Here is a 23,529-nt window from a genome sequence, read left to right as displayed (position 1 = left end):
GGATGAGGACATTTATAACTCCTAGAGGAGTTTTGTCATGGTTTACTGATCCAGTGGACATCATCCTTATCTCCCTCAGTTTTCAGATGTTGTGCAGCTGACCAGCTAGAAAGTACTACCTTTTAAATTTAAAAATAGTTTAAAAAATTCCTTACTTTGCAAGGGTTTCAACAGAGACACAGGGGCTCCACTCCACTCTCCATTTACCCTCTGTTGGATTGTGTTGTGGGAGGTCGGAAATTCTGTGTTCCATCCAGAGAGTAGCAAATGAATTTTTCCCTGTAACTTCTATACTGTTATCATCCAATTTATCCACACCCCACACCACTCACCCTCCACTGAACATCTTACCCCAATAAACAGATTGGTCAGTGTGAGTGATTTAAAAGAAAGAAAAAAAAAAAAAAAAAAAAAAAAAAGAGAAACAGATTTATTATTTTCAGGTTGGTTTGGTTTTGGTTTTTTTTTACACCTGCCAGGTTGCACAAGACTTTGAAAACAACAACAGTCACCAAATGTACAATAAACATACACAGTTAAATAATAGATGAGGCCCAAGCAGTCCAAGAGGTGCAAGATCAGGGTGTGCGAGCTGAGATTGTTCTCTTTTTCCTCCAAGAAAATACAGAATCTGACCCAAAATGCCTCCAAGAGACAGAATCTCAAAAACAAAACACGGACCTTACAGGCAACTGAGAGGACTCTGGATTTACACTGACTTCTGTGGGACATGACTTAAAGAGAGAGATCTTTGGGATGCTCTGGTTTAAAAACAGTAATAATACATCCTATACCCTTGTGTGCTGCAGAAATGGAGAAAAAAAAAATCCATGCAACCTTTGCCATCTGTCCAATCACTGTAGTTCCTTATTTTGGAAGGAAAATCTGTGGTACTTCCATTTCTAGGCATGCTTCTTTCACAGACAATTCATTCAGCTCGGGACACTAGGAATTACTTCATCTGGAGTCAGGCCAATAGTCCAAGTGTGCTGCTACTGCAGGGCAGAGAAATTGTGATGAAGAAGCTTTGAGTTCAAAACGGCTGTTTGAAAATGGTTTTCTATTTTAAATAGTTTTCAGTTAAATAACTGGTACAACTGTCCTCATTTCATGAACCGTTCCAACAAAGGTGAATAGAGCCCAATAGTTTTTAAACCCCACATTCTGCAACATCATTAATGGGTCTGTATTTGATGTTCATCTATGGTCAAACTTTTAAGACTCTTAAAATTGCTCCTGCAGGGCAGCATCCCAGTATTCCCAGTCTCCCATTTCCAAATCTGTTATTTTCCTACTACTTGTAGCATTTCTGGCTTGTTATTAAATCAGCAGCAGCCTGAAAAAAGCCAAGACAAAATTCTCCCTACTCTCTTCCCACATGAACATTGCAAGGCCCAACAATGTAATTCTGAAGTCCTCAGCAACATGAATTAGAGTTATTTACTGGACATTGTGGTTGCTTGCCCAAACTCCCACAGTGGCTGGGCTGCCAAAGCCACAGAATTTAATGTCACTCATCACTGCATTTGGCCAAATGGGAGCTCTGGTCCATGTTAGCTTTACCTGGCTCATTAGTGCCCTGGTATGGTGGTACAGCAAGAAAAAATAAATCTCAGAAACAAAGTAATCCACATTTTGGCAAAGTCACTTCAAAGTTACCTCAGAACATTTCTGAGCTGGCCAGTATTTGCCAACTGATTTATCTCAATACTATTTCCATGCCACATTAACAGATACGATAATTACCAAAGCAATACCTGCTACAAGGCTTTGCCCACAAGGAACCAGATTTGTTCTTGTGCAGCCTGAGTGCGGAGTTTCCTCAAAGAGCTTTAACTCCATAAAACATGATACTGCAACGTGTAGTTCTTACTTACATGGGAAATCCATACCTGAATCCATGGGAATACCTATGGAAGAATCCCACATTCACACTCAGTGCGGTACAAGAGAAATCAAATAAAAAACTCTCAAGTTCTTCTGTCCCAAGGGCCTCTGAGACCCAGCACCCTTCTTTGCAATTGTTTTATAAATAAATGTGTTCTGTTATGCACAGATGTTCTGGGATGAGTTTTCCAGCAATGAATGGAAATTCATACATATATGGTATATCCCATCAAGAGTCAACGGAGTCGAGGTCATGTTCTTGCAACCACCAGAATGCCTTAAACAACCAAGATGACCTGTGAAGAACTATGTAAGGAAAAACACGTTACATGGCCTTAAAAGATAAACTTTTTCCTTTCTCCTGGTCCCTAAATGCAACATGAATTCTGTACGTAGACCAGGTCCATCACATAAGGCAACCCTCATGGATGGCTTTCCATGTCCCATAAATAGTGGTCCACTAGCATGTCTCTTGTGTGTTTCCTAAATCCAGGGCTGGTTGTTTTCTGGAACTGTCCAAAGGAATGACGGTGCATTGTTAACAAGGTTATTTGGAAAAAAGAAAAATCAAAGTAACCAACTCTCCATGTAGTCTTGAAGAGGAGAAATATGTTTACTTTGAGGTGGCCACAGAGATAACGACTCTGTTCCTTCAGAGGAGTGCTCTGTATCCTTGTTTTATCCTGCAGCAACTATCTTAGATCACAGCAGAAGCTGCTGTGCAGGTTTAGCTGAGCCCTTTTTTTTTGTTTGGGTTTTTTTGTTGTTTTTTCTTTTTTTTTTTTTTTTTTTTGTGTTTACAGGCAAAGAAGAAATTTTCCCTGCAAACAGTGGAGGGAAAAGAAGTAACAGTGGCTCTGTACTACCCTTAGGTGCTCCTAGGATTTCCATCAGTTTGTTCCAAACAACATAGGTTTAAGACTGCGCTTTTCCTGCTTTCTGCACTGCTGGGTAAAACAGGGCAGAGCAGACAGCATGTAAACACTTCTGGAGGGCTGGAAAAATAATAATTTAATGGACTGCTTCGGCACATCTTCACAGCTTCATTGTTCAATCCATCCCCATACGGGGACATCAGGAGCCACCGCTTGGCTGCTGCTGCTTCTTTCTGCAGGCAGTCTGCTCATATGGTGCAGGGACACTCCCCTTCACCTAGGCTGCTAGAAGCCACAGGAAGCAATTCTGCTATATTCTAGCAATTTACATGATGTTCTCCTGTTTAGTGGCTCCTGTTAAAAATATACATATAACAATCTGCCAGGAAACCTTCAGTTAGGCAATTCTTTTTCCCATACAGTTGAAATAAAATTGTTTGCTGGACACACTTCCACAAAGGAAAAATAAGGATCAGCAGACATGCCAAAAATAAAGTCCAGGGCCAACAGAGGTTTCACTTTTCTTGTCCTTTCTCTTAAAAGCTGCATAAAAAGCATCCCAGAAGGATTTTGAGGGTATTTCATAGTCACTGTGAATTATACCCTCTTAAAGCATTAACAAGAGCTCCAGGATTTCAGTGGAAGATAAGTGAGCATATACATTAAAACATATAGAGCCCCAGGGTACCCCCACATCTGGGCTGTCAGGGAGGTGACAAGGACAAGCAAATGGCACCATGAGGTTCTTTCACTCATGCTCTGCTGAGAAAGTCCTGGGTTTGGAGATGTGCACTTCGCTGCCGCCGCTCCCGTTGGTAGTGGTTGTGATGATGTACTGGGTGGTTTGCTGCTGGTTGCTCGTCTGGGATTCCAAGGGATCCGTGTGGCCTGTGGGCTGGGAAACACCCACCTGAACTTCGCTGGAGAGTGAGGAGTTTTGTTTACCATCCAGATCAGGCTGACCTTCAGATATCACATAGTGAGTCTGCATGGGGAATATAGAAAATAATTAATAACCACTGTATCTTCTGTAATTTCTCTCTTCTAATAGTCTGCTGGCAGACATTTTGGTGTGAACAAAGAACTTTTAAACTAACCTCTGTTTTGTTTAAATGTTTTTGAGAACGTAATACCAGTCTTTTGATTCAAAGGACATTGCACTCGGCTTTTGGTTAATTTACAAATGGTTAAACTCATTACACAATTAGACCATCACTAGAGATGAAAATAGCAATTTTCAATTCAGATATTTCAAAAGGTTTTTTGCTGTATTACATATATTCTAGTAGAAGTTGTACTTCCAGTGACCAAGATCAACACAGGCCAATGACCTGTCTCCTTATGCTGGATTGCTTACAAGGAACAGCAGAACTCTTTATTTTCTGAATGTACAGATAACAGAAAGCTACTGAAATGTTTCAAGAAGCTGTTCTGAAATTTGGTTTAATGGATACTGCTTAGTCGTAAATATTTTTAAGACAAAGCAGTACCACTAAATAATTTTGTTCTGCAAATGTGATTAAGTGAAGATTTTAAATCGGAAGGAGTCATACATACAAGAGTCAGACAGCATGAGCCTTGTAAATGGTTACATGCAGCCTATACTGTGCAGTCTGCATCTCTTTAGCTACCTCTCCACTTTGTGTCCCAGTCATGATTTTGGCATTCTTTAAACCTTCAAGCTGAAGAGCTTTATGCCTGATAATACCCAGGATGAAAAAAAGGCCATGATGGTTTTCCTTACCTGAGTAACTGCTTTCACTTGCCCTGTGTTGACAGGGGTGACTGGGGTACCCACAGCAGTCTCTGTGATTACATACTGCCCTTGGGGGATGGTCATCATCTGAATCTCTGATGCTAAAAAATTGCAAATTGGATAATCAAGACCTCCAATCAAACTCAAAGACAACTTTCAAAGATGAGATCTTATATCAGAAAGATTTAAAATCTGAAAGAATGGATATTGAATAGAAATTCAGGTGATACAAGGCCTTGTAGTACTCTGCAGGCCTCAGCAGAATTAACCAGTTAACATGAGCTGGAGATTTTGCAATTCATGCAGAGAAAACACATCCTGTTCTCACTCAGATCATCACAGAATTACCATCCAGAACTGCATGGACATGAGAAATCATCTTCATGTCACACTCCTCTTCCACACAATTCTTTCAAGCATGCATCCAAATTTGAACACGTAGCTATCCAACACATGGATTCTTGCTGTATGCAAGTTCCTTGGAATGAAGGAGCCCAGAGTGCCTGCCTAAACCAGATACTGGATCGGTATGGAAGTGGAAGAGCTGGTACAACCATTTACATTTGTCTAAAGCTTTATCTTCTCCATATCTATAAATATTAACCACAAAGCTGAATGAACTCTGAAAACACTGTCCCATTTGGTAGCTGGAGACATGAGGCATGTGCTAGTCAGACACACTTGCCAGGCAAGTAGAGCTAGTGCTGACACTTACAGTAGCTCCGAAATGAGTTCCAGTTGCTGGGGAGATATGTGTGCTGGACTGAGGAGCCTTGCTGCTGCTGGAGGGCTTGGTTTGGTGTCGATGTAGTTGTCTGCATCTGTGAGGGCCTGAGTTCCTGCTGAGGTGGTTGCGAGGAAGGACTCAAAGGCTGACCCCCAACCTACAGAAAAAAAAGGGAGAAGTGCTCTTGGTGTAGAAAAGATTGCACAGTTCTGTGCTGTCACAAATACAACCTTCTCATTAAGGGGAAACACAGGACAGGTTCCAGAGCATATCAAGCACAACAACTCTCTTTTCTCTCCTCCAGCTTGCTTCAGTCTATGGTCAGTAAACTGTGACCAGGAAACTGAAATAGTGATACTGTTGCTTGCCAAAGTGAGTCTATGGCAGAGGCCATTAGAGACTGAATTCTACCCAAGAGCATGAAGAGCTGCACTTCAAATATTTGAGGAATGACACCAAAAACCCACACCAAAAAAACCTACACAACAAATACCCAAACAAATCCACAACAAAACACCCCCATAAACCCCGAGACATCTGGGCACTACTTGCTGATTTCAATGTGAGAGTCATTTCACGTGTGGTCCTTTAAATGACAAAGAAAGCATTATCACCTGCATCAGTATATACAATATGCCAGCTGAGCAGCCTGGTAGGGAAAGCATTTTCTGAGGAGAAGAGGGAAATACCTGTGATGATGACTGAGTTGCTGGTGATGGCTCTGTGACCTGGATGTGCTGCACCTGAATGGCATGTTGGGTGTAAGTCTGGGAGTCATGGAGCTGCCCAACATCCACTGTGGAGTGCTGGGACTGGTGAGGTGAGGTAGCCTGGGGAAAAAATTAAGCAGAAGTCTATACCTCAAATTCTTTACAAAAGCAGTTGTGTAAACCTCTTCTAGTACACAGGTCTGGAATAAGGAGCCTTAGTGGAGCACACCTGTTGAACTTTGTTGAGGCTCTTTGCACCCCGGGAAATAAACATTAAACAGATGTAATGGCACAGAGATGGTTCTACCTCACTGACAGCAATGGAAAGAACTTGCCTAACATCATACAAGCTGTTTGTGGCAGTTGCTGGACTAAACCAAAGGGTTCAAAAGCCAGCATTAAGTGTTAACCACTTCTCTGTAAGAATCTTTCTCTACAATGTATACATACTTGAGATCTGCATATCCAATTCTGTAGTTTGACATAGTTCTGCATCAAGACAAGTGCTCAGAGGTTTTTTTTTTTTGAGCAACACTTGCTAATGATATCAATTGCAGTAATTGAATTACAAGTCTTGGATATTTATAAAATTAAGATCTTGCTAATATTACCGGCAGGAATCATGCTCTTGTACCGTTACAACAGCCACAGTCACTATCAACTGGAGCCATGATTTAGGCCTTTATTAAGCAAATTCATAACCTGATTTGTAATGAGGGGCCAGACAGAACACATAATTTCAGATTAAAATATAAACACATTATAGTTTCAGCTTCCTCTCGTGGGTATCAGATTTCTTACAACTGCTGAGATATCTTCCTCAGACCAGTTACTCTAGTTACACTCTGGTTTCATTTTTAGGGGGCTGTTGAGCATCAAGAGAATGAATATTATAATAGATGCTATGAAGGGAAAAAGCAACCACTATCTGTACTCCCAAATTTTGGCTCTGACTCACTGAGGATAAGGAAGTACAAATCAATCTTGAACTGCAGAAAATGGGTCACCCACTGACCCATCTTTCCAGCTGCTGGAAAACATTCCTACAGCAGACTTGGGCAAGGCTGCCCAGATGGGTAGAATTAACTCAGGACTGTGTCAATGTGTCTCCAGCAAGATGACTGTTGGGCGTTGAGTGTTTTTCTGTTATGTGTCAATTGAAAGAATTTTTCCCATTATCATGCCAATGGAGCTGGCCGGGTTACACCCAAGATCTCTGATGAGTCCAGACAAAAGGGGTGGGTGGGAACGGCTCCCGGAGGGGCCTCTGAGGCTTCCCGAGGGGACTTGTGTTTCCGGCGAGCTTGGATCTTCAGCCCACGCGGCCGGAGCACAGCAGAGCCAGACCCTCTGCAATCACCTGCCCTGCATCTGCCCCGTTCCAGCCTCCTGCCTCTGCAGACACAGCTGATCACCCAGACACACACGGTGAGCGAGGAGCCGCCGCTCCAGCCCGTTCCCACCCGAGACCGGAGTGGCCGCTGCCGCCCCTCCCCCTCCTGCCTCCGTTCCCGCCTGCCCTCGGCAGATCCAGACTGGGACTACGCACAGAGACAGCGTGCTTGCATCTAAAGGGATTGACACCGAGTTATCTGTTCTGTTCTGTTAGCGATTTTAACTGTTATTGTTTTCTGCTTGTACAGTTAGATATATTAGTAAAAGAGCTGTTATTCCCACCCCCTTATCTCTGCCTCAGAGTCCTTGATTCAAACAATTATAATACTTGGGGGGGGAGTGGAACCAAAGTCTCTATTCCAAAGGGAAACTTCTGCCCTTACTGGCAGACACCTGTCCTTTCAAACCAGGACAATGACCAAGGCTGGCAGGGCTATTTATGCCTGGTACAAGTGCTCTTGAAGGGAACCCTAAGTTTTATCAGTTGATTTATCTGTAAAAGTAGCTCAGCACTTTTTCTAAATACTCCTTACCACAATTCTGTGTGCTAGAGCCCAAAGAACACATTGGCTTGGTAGGGAAGGGGTCAAAAGCACAGCAAGATCCCCACCAGGTTACTCACCTGGGCCACTTGAACAACCTGCAGCTGTATGTGCTGAGGCTGCTGCAAGCCAGTTGTGGATTGAGACACAGGGATGTACTGGATGCGCTGGTAATCTCCCTGGGGAGTCCGGTAGTCTGTAGTGAGGGTCTGGGATATCTCTGTCATTGCTTGGGTCAGTAAATCTGTTGTCTGGGCAGGGGGAGAGGGAGAGAGAGGGAGAGAGAGGGAGAGAGAGAGAGAGAGAGAGAGAGAGAGAGAGAGAGAGAGAGAGAGAGAGAGAGAGAGAGAGAGAGAGAGAGAGAGAGAGAGAGAGAGAGAGAGATACAGATTATCATCATATGGATGTACTACTTCAGGGCTGTAGTTCTTTTACCTACACTTTGGTGGGTCTGATCATTTATTTACAGGAGCTTAACGTGTACAGAGGTTGGGGTCATAAGTAGTCACCAGGGATCATCATCTAGAAATGCTCTGTTCTGTCTAAATCCAAGTCAGGACCGTTAATGGTTAACTTAGCATATCATAATAAAAATTATTCTTTTCATCTTGTAATGTTCAAGTATTCCACTAAACAACGGAAGTCCTGTATTTGTGAAGAGCTGACTTGGTTAAAGTAAAAAACTTATTCATGGACATAATCCACCTTTCTTCCTCCCCTATCAGAGTGACAACTGTATTTCTAATGTGTTAAGACATTTCGTACATAACTTAATCAGGTTTATGAAGTCTACATGATCCTGATTGAACCTCTCAATTTTCAAGCAAAACTGTCTTATATCCAGTTAGTCTTTAGACAGGAAGTTTTAAACTGTGATCAGTAGGACTTTTAAAACTACATAGTATCCTACAACACTGAAGGACACATTTTCTAGTCTCAGCTTTCACTTCTGTGGCAGCTGACCCATTAACAGAGAGAGTCACTGGAGATTTATCATGCTCCGTGCTGTGCTGTCCAAAGGATTACAAAAAGATCTGACTCCCTGAACAGATTTGATGCAGTCCCCAGTCTCTGTTAAACTTGTCATCTTGATGCCAGGAACTGCATCTCTCAGTTCAGGAGAAAATTCCAGTGAAAATCCAAGAGATATGTATCTCCGAGTTCATTATGTGGAGTCACTAGGTCTGAATGAAAGAAAGAAATGGATTTGGGGAAAAAAGACAAATCCTTCACACTCCAGAAAGAAATTGACAGCTCCTGACAGTGGGAAACGGGACAACACAGGCCCAAAACCAGAAGTAATCTCAAATAATATCCTAATACAGGTTTTAAAGTTATATCTGCCAAACAAACCAAGGTTTCTAACACCAGAAGGCTCCTGTTCTGTGTGTTTCCCTGCAGTGCCCTTGTGTGTCTCCAGCCCTCACCACAACAGTTTCTCCAGTCGTGCTGTCGGTGGTGAGAACAGCTGGCGTGGAACTGATGACGGTCGTCGCCAGTGGCGCGTGGATTGTGTTCGGGAGCTGAGCAAACTCTGGGTGCTTCTTGCGGATGTGCTGCACCATCTTCGTCTGCAGAGAGAAGCAAAGGAGTGTTAGAAGCATGATCAGGAACTCTGCTCGGGGCCATGTGAAAGCCTGGCCAAACACAGCTTTTAGGTTTCCCTAAGTAAAGCCGCATCAAGAAACAAACTATGAGATCCTTTGGTCAAAAAAGTTGAAAACCTGTTGCTGATTAGAGCTGACAACGGAGTATTGTCGTCAACAGCTTTTTACCCCAACATAGCCAAGTGTTCTATGACTTTTTCCAAAGGTCATCTTTTCTGTGTTTTGTTTCCCTGCTCATCTCCCCTGTAACTATCAGACAGCCGTTTCCAAGCCCTTCCATTCATGATCGTGCTCTGGTAACTTTTCAGCATAAATCCTCTATTCATGGCATCTTTTGGCCTTAAAACAAACAGACTGTGCCTGCACTGTCAGCACACAACACAAAATTAGCACTCTGACTGAGAAGAGAGCTCAGCTTGTGGACAGACAGGTGACAGAGACCATGGTGAAAGAGCATGCCCAGGGAGAGGGTGTCCAAGGCCAGAACCCCCCATACCTTACTGCTGTATTGCTTGGAGCAGTGAGGGCAGCACACTGGAGGGGTGGCAATGGTGCCTGTCAACTGGGTGTGGGTACTCAGCATGGGATCTGGCTCTCCTGGGCCTGCAGGACGCAGTTTCCGGATGCTTGGAGGTAGCTCGGCACCAGGATGGTTTTTCAGGATGTGTGCTTTGCGTTTGCTGGCACTCTTGTACACCTGCAGGGCAAAGATTTGGAATGAAAATGGTGCAACCCTGGTGTCTGCACAGGAAACAGGTACCAGTTATTTTGATCTGGAAATCCTACATGTTGCTTTAGAGAATACATTTAGTTAAATCCCTAAACAATTACAACAAAAGGCATGAACATACGCCTTCCACGTTACATCAACCTGTAAAAGCAACTGACTCCTTGTGTAGAACAGAGAAGCCTTTTGAGAACATATTGTATGCCACAATCAAACACCAAAGCAGGAAAAAGAGATAAGAGGAAAACCCTTGTTTCCATATTTGAAGATAAAATGCCCACTTTTAATTTGTTAAGGGGGTTGATGTCTCTACTTGACACAAAGTATCAAACTGTTTTAGATCAGTGATCAACATTCCTTTTCCTTCATTTTAGGCACATCAACAAACAAATACTATTTAATTATTAAAATTATTTTTCCTTCCCTCAAGCAAAAGGAAAAAGACATCACAGAAAGACATATTGAGGGTTAGGACAGTCAAAATAAACTCCCTGGTAAATAAAGGCCCCCAAGCATAAAAGGCAAAGGAGAGTAAGAGTAAGAACGCAAAGGCACTGAAGAAGCAGCTTCAGGCTCCACTGACCACTGGGAATTACTGGCATATGACCTAGAAAGCAGCTTACAGTAAAAGGTGTTAAAGACTAACTTTTAAAAGTGATACAGAAACCAAAAGTACTTACTGGCCAGGAATAATACACAAACAGGATACTTTGTCCTGGGCTAACACTAGACTAAGGGTCAGTGAATGTCTGCTGAATAACAGTATTCAAGTTTTCCAATGCCAAACACAGCAGAAAGGTGAAAACTGCAGCTTTGAATTAGCATTCCACTGCCTTGGCCTAAGTGCAATTTGTCGTCTTTTTTTATTTTTTTGGACAGTACTCCAGGACTGTTGCTGGCAAGCACCTCAGAAAAGCTCCAAACCCCGCCAGAGATTTCTATGCAGAGACAAATTGATTGCATCCAGGACTGAGTCTGAACTATCCTTCGAGGGGTGACTTCCCACACACCTTATCGCAGTATTGACAGAAGTAATCTCTGTTGGGTTTTATGATGGGCAACGTGAGCTCTGGCACCTCTTCTATTTTCATGTCTGGATGTCTCTTTGATAAATGATTCACCTTAGGAGAAACAGAGAACAAGAACGTATTACAGCTGGAAGCTAAATGATTTGTGCTTCTTCCAGACATGAGTAACAGCCAAACCAAAACTGAACTATGCAAGCCAGCAGCACTGGAAGCATTTGCTGCTGCAAGGGTTATTGTAAACTCACATTTAACTGCTGAAGGTAAATTTGGTCTTGCTAGGTCTCATTTTCAGTTTCTCTAACCATAATTAGATAGAAAGGGGTTTGTTGAAGTTCTAGTTTGCCAGAACTGTCTTGTAGGTGATATCTGCGAGTGAGGTAGTGTAAAGGGCCCTCTGCCCAGATGAGAACCTCCATGAAACCTTTGCAAATAATCTCTGCAGAACCGCCTTTGGCCATGTCTTGTCACTGCCTCTGGGTAAAGAGGCCTTCGAGAAGGGGAAGAAACAAAAACCAGGAAAGACAGTCAGAAAAACTAAGGCAGTAAGGCTGAACAAGGCATATTTCCATCTCATGTCCAGTTAAGTACACATCAGTCAGCATTACTTAGTGTTGAAATATGGTACTGACAACCAGATGTACAGCGCAGGTAGCAAAAATGTGCAAATTTGCTGAAGAGATAAAACACACAGGTTTAAAAAAAGATATATCACCTCAACTCTAAAATCTAAATCTAAAATCTTAAATTAGCCAAAATTTGTTTCCCAGCATCCTGGCTGGATAAGACCAGATTGGATGGGGCTTGGAGCAACAACGGCTAGTGGAAAGTGTCCCTGCCCATGGCAGTTAGGTAGAATGAGATGAGCTTTAAGGCCTCTTCCAGCCCAAACCCTTTTTGGATCCTTGTGTTCCAATGCTGGAATTCATCTTTATTCCTTATCTATTCATCAGAACAGAGTACAGAGGCTGTAACAGCACTCGGGCACTCACCAACATGCCCCTGCGGCGGAAGCCCATCATGCAGAGGCGGCACTTGAACATGAAGCTCTCATAGTCAGTGGATGCGATCCGGGGCTTGAAGGTTTTGGAGCGGCTGATCCGATCAGCCTTCTTGGCCTCCCTCTCTGGGTTGTGCATCCTCTGCATGTGCTCTCGCAACTTATCCTTCCTCTGGGAAGGAGAAATTGGGGAGAAAAATGTCAGCAACGTCACAGAAACTGCCATACTGCCTGTTATGTGTAAGAGCCACAGTTTGAGTGGTTGAGGGATCTCTTCCCTCCCCAAGAGAGAAATTTTCCTACCAGAAAAATGCGTTCCTTCTCCCAGAAGTATCGAGTCCCTCAGTGAGACATCACAAACTCAGTGACAGGGAGCAGGCTGCTGCCATCACAATTTACCTGGCTCACAGTCTGCTCCATCCATTCCAGTGGGATTTGGAAAGGCATCTGGATGACATGAGCTGACAAGATGGATGCCATGGACATAGGCATCTTGGCCACAAACATTATTAACCCACTAGCATCAGCAAGAAGTTTCTTAACTGAACTGCAATGTAACCCAAACACCTGGCAATGGAGGTGTATGATGTCCCAGTTCTTAATGAGCAGATAGAAAGTTCCTCTGATATTAAATTATTAGGAATAAGATCTGTTTGAAATAAGATGCTGAGGTGACCTTGCTCCTTGTCCTCAGAAATGGATGTCACAGCTTATACAGGACACTAAGCAGTGCATGCAACTCACAAGCAAGTCTAGCGTGTTTACACGTGTTATTTTCTTTCACCTTTGAGATCATGAGCTTATCTCCTTGAAGGAAGGTAAGGAATAGTTGTTTTTGTACTAGTAATGATCCAGCCAAGAGCCACCTCACCTTGAACTGCTTGCCACAAGTGGAGCACAGGAAGTCTTTGCGGTCCGAGTGCCGCAGCATGTGGAGTCGCAGCTTGTCGGGGCGGCAGAAAGCCTTGTCACACTCTGTACACTGGTAAATCTTCTCAGAATGGAAACTGCGCACGTGTTTCTTGACCTAAAATGGCAGATCACAGAAAAATGAAGTTTATTTAAGAGAGAAGTGAGTGGTAACACAGTCTAGGAAACTCTTCGCAATACGAAAGAAAAAAGTTTTGAAGATGTCTAATCTGCTTTGGTTTAAAAAGTATTTCATCAGAACAGTTGATATCTCAGTAATAGTTTCTATAAAGCCATAACATCTTTATTACGCATCTGGATGGGTGATTTGATTTCCTTAAGACTTATTCTTGAAAGTATCAGCTATTGCATAGTTGCCTTTAATGGGCAGCAAAAGTCCACAATGTACCGTTTGCACAGAACCACTCTCAAGTTAACACATTCATTTCAGGTTCATTATCTTCCTTTAATTTATAAGAAGCCAAAACATGGAGACTAATTCCTTTCAATCAGATACAATGAGCTTGCAATTACAATTGGCAAAGAAAAAAAAGACTTAATCAGAAGAACATTGTCACACCATTCCTGAATAGCAATTACTTCTCCATACTCAGGGACTATCCTTCACCTCTTCAAACATCTAGCGGGTTTTTCTTTTCTTCCCTCTAATAAAGGAACTAATGAGGTTTGACATTTGAAATGCAAGTGCTACTCAAGAAATGGATCTCTAAATCCTTACCATCTTCAAACACTGATCATACACAGAACTTGGCATCTCTACCTGTTCCACCTAGAAGTATTTCAGTAGGCAGCAGTCACTAGTCTTAATTATTCATATAGGAAGAAGAAGAAAAAAAATCTTTGTTAAATGTCAAAAATACAGCTGAATAGTTGGAAAAAAAAATGGGACTTTCAATTGTTTGCATGAGAAAATTTACAGGGAATTAAGTTGCAGCACAGCATTTCTGAATCAACATTCTTCCTTGTTGAACATTCACAGAAGATTAAGGACTTCTGCCAGGACAGAATTATATTAGTAAATCACTTTCCCCCATCCTCTCCTTCTTAGTCTAGTGGATAGTCTATCTGTTCCTATTACTGATCTAAACTGGATTTCTACATTACAATTTCAGTCAGGCAGCTCAGTAAGACACATCAATTGTTTTGTCCCTAGGAAGGATAATGAAAATGTGCATGGTCCACCTCAGTTTTTTCTTACTGGACATGGAAAGAGAATCTTTAAATTCTACTAATGACCTTGTCCAAGTGCTCAAGCATAGTGCAGAATAGCTGCATTACTCACTGCTCCAGTGCAGTGTGCAGGGAAGGAGAATAAAGTGCCCAGCTGAAGCCCAGGGGGGAAGTCAGGAAGCAGAGTATCCTGATCTGTTCTGGCATTTCTTCAAGCTGTTCAAATGAATTATCCTGACAGAAAACAGGCAAGGGATTAAAGATGTAAAACCACCCACTTTTTTGCTCAGAATTTTAATGACAAAGGGTAAGGTGTGCTCAAGTACAAGCTGAATACAGCAAAATACAATTCCTTTTTGTGCCATGGAGATTATGTTGTCAGGACCTCTGCTTCAGGCATTTTTTGGGAATAAGGCACCCACCCTTTTGCAGTACAGTGCCTTCTAATGCCAGACTGAAGCATCACATCTGATGATTTAGTAGACAGAGCACTTCAGTGTCAAAAGACATCAACATACCTACCAGTGACTAGCAGTGCTTGGTCACTCTTCAGCTTCTGACTGTGGTGGACTCCCTGCAGCTTGTGAGAATGAACTGCTGTGCAGTTACACAGGGAGAGCACTGAGAAACCCACAGCCTTCTGAGAGGCCCCCAAAGGAGTGCTTCAAATCATTACTGCAACTCACCTGGATAAAATCTGGGAAGCGTTTCTTGCAGGTGGGGCAGGTGAAATAGCCATCATTGACATGGATGGCCACATGATCCTTAAGCAGATCCAAGCGGTCAAAGGACTCAGGGCAGAAAATGCAGGAGTATGTTTTCTGGTCCATGTGGAATTTCATGTGGCTCTCAAGGGCACCACTGTTGATGAAGCCCTTGTTGCAGATGTCACAGGTCAAAGGGCAGTTCCCCTCCCGCCCATGGAACCGCAGGTGCTGGTCCAGCTTGTCCTTTTCCCGGAAGGCCTTCCCACACTGCAGGCATTTGAACGGGCGGAAGGATTTCCGGATGAACAGGTGCTGCAGAGCTGCATTCTGAAACAGACCACTGGCTTTCATTACCATGTATAGATGCCACATCCATATATATTCAGGATTAATTATATCAGATGATCAGTGAACCTAAACTTCAATAAATTATTTTCCACCATATGCTGCCTCCAATTTACAGCAGGAGAGACTGTGACAGGCAGAAGTCGGGGGACAAAATACCTGCAGCTACCCCCTGAGTTAGTGGAACACAGCGCAGGAGTTCTCTCCATCCCTGATTTCTTCTGATTTAGCCGACTTGTTTAAGCATGCCATTTTTCTGTAAAATAAAACTAAGCCCTCTCTGAAGCATAGGCCCAGGCCTGAAAAAAGCTGCAATTCCAGCTGAGTATTGGGCATCACATCCTAAGTTCAGCCACCACACAAAGGAATGGTGAGCCAGCACCTTGTGTTTCCTTCAGAAGCAGGGTTTATAAAATTCCACAAGTCCTTCTGCATCAAAGATCACCACAGAGATGTGCAGTAGTGGTTTAGCATTGTTCTACTGGAACATAAATTCAAAAAATGCTTATCTAAACTCTTTTACTATTGCCAAAAAGAAGAACAGAGTTTCAAAACATGATGGCAAGGGCAAAATGGCAGCTTTATGAGCAGCAGGTAAGAACTTGTGAGCAATTCTCCATTCCTACTGTGCACAATGTCTCTTCTCAGCCCCTATTTTGTTTTGGTGTGTATTTGCCTTCACTCTGCCTTTTCTGTAACATTTCATGTTCATTCTGTCTTCATTTTCTCCCCTTACCCTTCAGATAAATGTTACAGAGCCATCCCAGTCCTGACCCAGCACTCTCTGCTGGAAGAACAGATGCTGCTGGATGCACTGCCTGTAGAAAGAGAGAAGACGTTCCTCCACCTGCATTTCAGTATTGGATGAGAACTTTCCTATTGGGTAGCTGCAAATTTAGAATTGCGTCCTATGAAATCCCACAGCACATTGTCACCCATACTGCACTCAAAATACACTGCAATGCCCCATTCCTCTGCAAGTCTAAGCAATATCCACTCTTCTCTCAAATACTTCTATAAACCATTATTTATTGATGTCTTCTCTTTTCATGTTACACACAGAATCTGCATTATGATAGGTAGAGAAATAATGTGAAAGAACATAAGTTTAGGTCGCATATTAGGAAGAAATTCTCAGCTGTGAGGGTGGTGAGACCCTCACACAGGTTGCCCAGAGCAGCTGTGGCTGCTCCATCCCTGGAAGTGTACAAGGCCAGGTTAGATGCAGCCTGGAGCAAGCTGGGATAGTGGAATGTCTCCCTGCCCATAGCAGGGGGCTGGAACTGGATGAATTTTATGGTGCCTCCCAACCCAAATCACTTGGATTCCACTAGAATATTGCTGATGTTTCTGCTCACGTGTTCCATATGACCCACTTCTCCATGTGACACATTCAAGACTTCTGCAAAGAAATTTCCCTGGTTTCCTGTCTCCTTTGCTTGTGGGAACATGACAGCTGATACAATTGAATTTGCTGTGTTAAGTGCACGCCAACAGCTGACACTGATTAAGTTAAGTTAGGAACTCTTCTGCTGGAATGAGGGAACAGCTTGGCAATACTGTGAAATGCTGTGCTAAGAATTAAATTTGTGATTCTGAAAGATCCTTTTCACCATCTGAACTGCAGAATGAAATGTAGACTTTCATTCCAGGAAACAACAGGAGAGCAAATGTTTTGCTACAAAAAAAAAAAAAAAAAAAAAAAAAAAAAGTTTACACTTTAATATAGGAGCTCCAAATAGGGCTTCCCAGGAGCTGTCATCATCACCATTCTCTATTTTACAAGTGGAGATCATGGGAGACACAGAGATCTGCTGTAATTCACACTGGGAATTGGAAAGCTATGTGCTGTGCAAAAACTGATGTGCTGCTTAGAGTCCAAAGGATATAATTACCCCCTTAACCACAGGGAGATGCTAATAAAACAGAGGTGAAAAGATGTATTTCAAGTCCTGAATTGCACTATTAATTTAAGTTTTAATCACTGGTACCTTAGCAGGGAGCTGACTGCTAATACAGCAGGCCAGACTCAACATAGCCCTGTTGTTATCTCAGAAGGTGAAATGTTTTAGTGGTCTTTGCCTAGGTAATTTATTGACTACAAAAACAGAACAAAAAACAAACCTAACTAAGTGTTGTCTCATTAACTTGCAGTATTGACCCAGCACAAACAATTGTGCAAAAAAATCCTCCAAAACTTTAGGACTGATATGACAGGTCTTCATCTAAGCAATTTACTCATGTAAAATCCACCTTAAATCTACAAAGAACTGGTATGAAAAGAACTAGAAAAATGCAAATTGTTATTCAGGTAACACTTAGTTCTGGACGTGGGTTACCTCAAGAAGAATGAATGTGACAATTTATGGTGCAGGGTCAATTAGGAAACACTAAACAGGAACTGGACAAAACAACATGGAAGGTGGTGTCAATACATACCATTGGATTAGATACAGCAAAAACTAATGAAACAAAAACCCCAACCTACCTGCAGCTCCAGCTGTGCAGGCAGCATTGAGAAAGAGAAAAATACTTATATTATGCAATGGACTTGAGAAAATAGAAGCCTTGAGAAAACAGACCTGCAGGTCTTTACAAGGGCTCTTCCAACTAGAATTTACTGCTTTGAGGTTTTTGCTGCAGGAAACACTAAACAGATCTTCCAGGTTTATTCTATAGTTAGTAACTGCTCAAGGGGAGAGTTAAAGAGCAAAGATAAAAAACACAGATAATCTTGAATGTGTTTTGTGACCTTTCCTGTTTTTTCTAGGACTAATTAACAAGGATGCAATGTGCACTGCAGAACCACAGTGAGAACAGAATGCTTTCAGCAAAAGGGAATAATTAGGGCAGGATGAGAACTGGGTAGGGATAGAGAGAGTAAAAAAAGTTAAGGAGAAGGGACTTTTTCTAACCTCATTTTACTGCTGTGCTCCTTGTTACACAACCAGTTGCATTTCTTTGACCATGAAGGAAGTGACTGCTTTCCAAATCATATTCCTATCCCTCTGGTTTCTGGCATTAGCACACAGACATCCTACATAAAGCCCAGAATTGAACTAAAAGCAAATATTCATTTTGGTTGTAGACCACAATATTCCTCTAATTTTCTACAAGAGTTCTTGAAGGGTGGGTGTATCTCTATTCAATTCTAGGGCCACGACTGCCATAGTTAAGGTCTGATCTCCAAGGAAACCCCACAGGCTCTAAAGCAGAGGCTGAAAAATGAACTGATCTTATCAGGACTTGAACCCAGAGGCAAAACTGATCAGTACTTCCAGCTAGCATGAAGAGAGTCTCAGAGCACCACTGTCTTAAGCCTTAGGAAAGCTGAAGCAATTCACAACTGGTTTTGAAAACTAAATCCTATCTAAGTAATAAGAAAGAATTAGAGCTACACAGGTTTCAGAATCATAACCAGAGGTCAGGAGTTTCTACCTGTTCTTTGGAAGTGAATAACGTACCACATATCTAAAAACCAAAAGTCTGCTTGCTTTTATTATGAAGTGCATATTATCGTAGGCAGGTGCTGTGTGAGTGAGTGTTCAGAGGGTGGTTTCTCAGTGCTTAAAAAAAGATGCTCGCTGGTTTAGTCTTATCTCAAGTGCTCATTGCTCACAATCTGATGCAATATGGAAAGGTCTGTGCAACCTTCCATCTGCCATTCTGTCACTGCTCCTGGCTTGAAACGTCTCCAGGACTCTGCTGAACACCAGCTGTCAGATATAGGAAAAGTTTGAAAGACTTGAGATACAAACATATCACTGAACCACCACTGCACTCCTCTGAGTTGTGATCCATTTGTGATGAATTGACAGAGAACAAAAGCTAAGTCATAAGAGAAAGAAATAATTTCAGAATTTCTGTCCTTTTCTTCCTATATTCATTATTTCAGAGGACCCTAAGTTCAGGGAAATGGCCAGCACTTTTCTTACTGAGGACATTGTAGCACACTGTAAGCAGAACACCCCCATGCTGAAGTCAAAACTTCAGTATCTCCTTCTGTATTCTATTACACACTCTTTGATACATTCAGTAAAAAATCCCCCAAGTTTTTAACGTATGAAAATAAAATCACTGGTAGAAACTTGTCATTTCAGAGACTGCAAGCATTTTTCACTATTAAAAACTACATAATCTTAATGTGCCCAAGCTGAACTCTTCCTTCAAGACATGCCACAGCATTTTTGGGGTAACACCACCGTTGGTCTTGCTGCATATATAACATATATATATATATATATATATATATATATATAAAATAAATATATATAAGTAAATATATAAAACATATATATTGCTGTTAACTGCAAGCAAAATTTGGCTCAATGTCTTCCTATACAGAATAGTTACTCAACTTTTTTCTAACCCTTTCTCATCCCCTAAAAATGAACCCTTACCCCCACTGCAGCTGTTTCTTTTCTTAATCCAAAGTTAACACATGGAAGAAAAAGATTTTAAGCTAAATAAACTGATCTCCCAGTTATAAAGCTTCAAGGATTATTTGCTTGAATCATTTCCTGCCCACACAGAGTAGAGAAAAAACAGCTCAGCCAGTTGACACAGAGCTCAGGCTCAAAGCATTTGCTCTTAACATGTTTTGCTCAGAAAGGCAGAGTTTTCTACCCGAAAATAGGACTTCATCACTAAATACCATAATCATCTAAGTGGATCCAAACTGAGGTTGTAGTTCCTCTTTGGCAATTATTTGCCAGAGTGTTCTGAGAGACACAGATGGTGCTGTGAGCAAGTAATTAGTCTGTGCCATGGCACCACAATTCTGCCAGCTGTTTTGAAGCAACCTTGCTTGCCAGCTTGGATGGACTGTATTTCCATGCAAGAATTACTGTGATGGAATTCAATCAGCTCCAGCTCTTGACCAGCTCTCACTAGCACCTATGAGATACTGGTCCTTTAAGTGAGATCTGTCCTCCTTTCAGTGCAAAGAAAACTGCTAGGAATGAGATGCTTTATTTGGGATTTGGAAATGTATACAACAGTGACAGGAGGACCAGCTGGCCCTGGCAGGCAGGCCTGGCATTCCCTGGGTTACACTGGATGTGATCCCCCATCCTCTGTGCTTACCCTGATGCGCTTTGCTCGCCTCATGTCATCTGCAGTCATGGTGCTCTGCGTGGGCACTGTGCTCCCCTCGTGCTGTGGCTGTATGTTGAGCACGTGGTTTTCCTGCTGCTCCAGTGCTGCCTGAGGCTCTGGTGGCACCGGAGTCTGTTCCCGCTGCTCCAGCCCATTCAATGGGGCTTGTCCAGCCTCATCAAACTGCCCCTTGCTGGAAAAATGCAGCAAGTCCTGAAATCGCAAATCATACAACCAGTGATTATTCCCCCCACCCACTGAAAAACACTTTGATAATACTCAGCAGACAACAAGATTTGGACATATTTATTTGTGGATGATACAACAGTGCCTGAAAAAGGACCTTGGGATTTTGTGCCCAGAGACAATGGAACCTTTCATGAGACATGCCCCTCCCCCCCCGCCGCCAAAACTCCTGTTATCATTTAGGCCTTCTATTGGTTTTTAACTTCACTAGATGATTGGTCTTTTTCTTACCCAGAATCTTAAAGTAATTGGATAGTTTCTCAACTCATAATTTTACTGGCTAGAATTTAAATCCCTTTGGAATCTATAAAGACCCCTTGCTATGCTATGTAATTAGATTTGCTAGTGGAAACCCTTCGGGACCTTCTAGAGCAAGTCCCGGAGTCTCTGTCCCTGGCCAGCTCGTAGCTGGCACTGTGCCTCGGGAGCTCTCGGTCTCCCGTAGCAGCCGGGAGCTGGGACTACCCTAGCCCCAGCAGCTACATTTATTCACAAGCTGTAAACAAAACAGCATAGTCTATGGTCTACAGTCTAGACTAACTCCTACAGCTCTCTTACTGTGTCTACTGCTGCTTTCAGCACATCTTCACCTACAGCAGCTTTTGCCTTTCTTAACAAAAACCTGTCTTTCAAACCAAGACAGATTTTGGCACCCAGTGTGGGCCATGAGGGCATTGAGAGAAAAAAGGAGTAACAGTTCTTGAGTAACCTAATTTTTGTGTGCTGGATATAGAAACCTCATTAGGTGGTACAATGTGTTCTAGCTTACCCTGTTTCAGATGGCACGTCATCATGGCTATATTTCTCCCATTTGTAGGCATCTAAACATGGTTCCTATAACTAAGGTTACTATGGCTGTTATTCAGTTTGCTATATGGGTTAATAAGGTGAGGAATTAATGGATTTTTAACTTCCTCTGGAAGGCAGGCACATGGATTTGAGGCTATCATAAACTTACTTTAATAATGGTACCTACTGTAAGGAAATTACACCAGGGGAAATTCTTTTCCCAACCTTTCACCCAGCTCTTTGGGTTTACCCCATTATCTTTCAAAGGGTTCAAATCCTCTCAAAATACTGATGATATCATATAGTGGTTGGTGTTGCTGATATGCCCATTAAACCTGTTCTATTTAATATTCAGAGATAAGGGGAGATTGGCTTGGATAACCACCCTGATACGCACCTCAGAGAATAGGGATGCTGCTGCAGAGCCTGACCCTGCTCCAGAGACTAGGGATGCTGCCCCAGAGCCTGACCCTGCCCCACAGCCCACCTCAGAAATGAACTACCCGTATTGGGCAGGGGTTTTAGTGAAGGAGATACGTGAGATGGGCCAGATGCTGAAGGAATACATTTCCCCAGCTCTTGAGAAACTCTATCTGCCTTAAAGAGGAAAAGTCTGATGGTTCTGCAGTGGAACCCACAAACGTTTCAACCGTCCAGGTTCCAGCTGAACTGCAAGGGCAGTCACAACCAGCAGCAGTCACCCCTGTGGAAATTAGAAAGTCTAAGATTAAATCATGGCACCCAGTTAATAAGGATAAGAAAGGAGGGCCCTCACAGCCAGCAGGGGAGCCAGAGGTTGAGATCATCACTGAGTCCCTGTTGCATGAAAGTCTCTGTAATCTGCAAAAAGACATTGTACAAAAGGGGCGTGAGGCTTTTTCAACCTGGCTACTTTGGGTCTGGGACCTTATGGGTACACATGTGCAACTGGATGGTTCTGAGGCAAGAAATTTGGGACCCGTGACCCAGGACTCAAGTGTGAATCAGGTATTCGTAAGAGAGCCAGGGCCCCTTTCCCTCTGGGAGTAGCTTTTAACAAGTGTAAGACAGAGGTTTGTCCACAGAGAGAGAATGCAGGAGTACCATCATAGAATGCAATAGAAGACCCTTGAGGAAGAGATCCAACAGCTGAGAGAAGTGGCGGTATTGGTGGTACATTTGGGAAGGACAGAGAGCATGATAATGACTCTGACAAGATCAGGTACACAGGGCAGATGTTGTGGAATCTGGCAAATGTGGGGCCTTCACAATACACCACTTTCATTACAACAATTAATGCTGATAACAACTGAAAGGCAGTGGGCTCTGTTACCAATAAGCTTAGAAATTCTGAGAGTATGATCAATAGCTTGATGCAGGCCCATGTCTCTGCTGTAATTACGGAACTCAAAGAAGAAATAAGGGAAATAAGGGAGGAGGTGAAGAGGAACAGCTCCCATATGGTACCTGTGTAAGTCAAAGGCCCTAAAGTCAAAGGCCAACATCTCCCGCCTAGGGAGAGAGGGTACAGCCCATGAGCTGACCTGTGGTTCTTTCTGTGTGACCATGGGGAAGACATGAGAAGGTGGGATGGGAAACCCACTTCTGGCAGCACAGGTGTGTCAACTCAAGGAGGGAAACACTAACCAAGGAAATTCCACTAAAGTGAAGGTAGCCTCAACCTCCCATGACCAAGCTGCCAGATATTACAGAAGGCAGGATGATCTGTCAGATCCCCTTGAAGGAATCTCTGCTATATATGCCCAGGAAAGAAATTATAACCAAGGCTAGAGGGGCCCTGCCTCTAGCCAGGGAGAAGCATGGGAAAACTGGGTCTTTTGGATGGTGTGGATCCAATGGCCTGGCGCATCAGAGCCACAGGAATATAGAGTGTTAGTTGATACTGGTTGATACTGGTTCACAGTGTACTCTAATGCCATCAGAACACGTAGGGGCAAAACCTGCTTCCATTGCTGGGGTGACAGGGGGATTGCAGGAATTGACTGTTAGAAACT

At 42.8% G+C, this 23,529-nt stretch overlaps 1 protein-coding gene across 19 annotated transcripts in view; it reads right to left on the bottom strand.

Annotated features, from left to right (window-relative positions):
* Positions 1-448: 448 nt before the first annotated feature.
* Positions 449-23,529, bottom strand: part of PRDM10 (PR/SET domain 10) — a 50,965-nt gene continuing 27,884 nt past the window's right edge. For all 19 annotated transcript variants that reach the window (XM_079326654.1, XM_079326649.1, XM_079326662.1 and 16 more), the window contains 12 exons: positions 20,489-20,713; positions 15,038-15,385; positions 13,123-13,278; positions 12,244-12,423; positions 11,237-11,347; positions 9,996-10,196; positions 9,320-9,463; positions 7,973-8,143; positions 5,935-6,075; positions 5,234-5,402; positions 4,507-4,619; positions 449-3,747 (listed from right to left, as the gene is read on the bottom strand). In XM_079326654.1, coding sequence (XP_079182780.1) covers positions 3,511-3,747; positions 4,507-4,619; positions 5,234-5,402; positions 5,935-6,075; positions 7,973-8,143; positions 9,320-9,463; positions 9,996-10,196; positions 11,237-11,347; positions 12,244-12,423; positions 13,123-13,278; positions 15,038-15,385; positions 20,489-20,713 — 2,196 coding nt within the window. In that variant the 3' untranslated portion in view covers positions 449-3,510. The remainder of the gene's footprint in view (positions 3,748-4,506; positions 4,620-5,233; positions 5,403-5,934; positions 6,076-7,972; positions 8,144-9,319; positions 9,464-9,995; positions 10,197-11,236; positions 11,348-12,243; positions 12,424-13,122; positions 13,279-15,037; positions 15,386-20,488; positions 20,714-23,529) is intronic.

The sequence above is a fragment of the Erithacus rubecula genome (assembly GCF_903797595.1).
Source record: "Erithacus rubecula genome assembly, chromosome: 25".
NCBI lineage: Eukaryota > Metazoa > Chordata > Aves > Passeriformes > Muscicapidae > Erithacus > Erithacus rubecula.
This window is presented reverse-complemented; position numbering and strand designations above follow the sequence as displayed.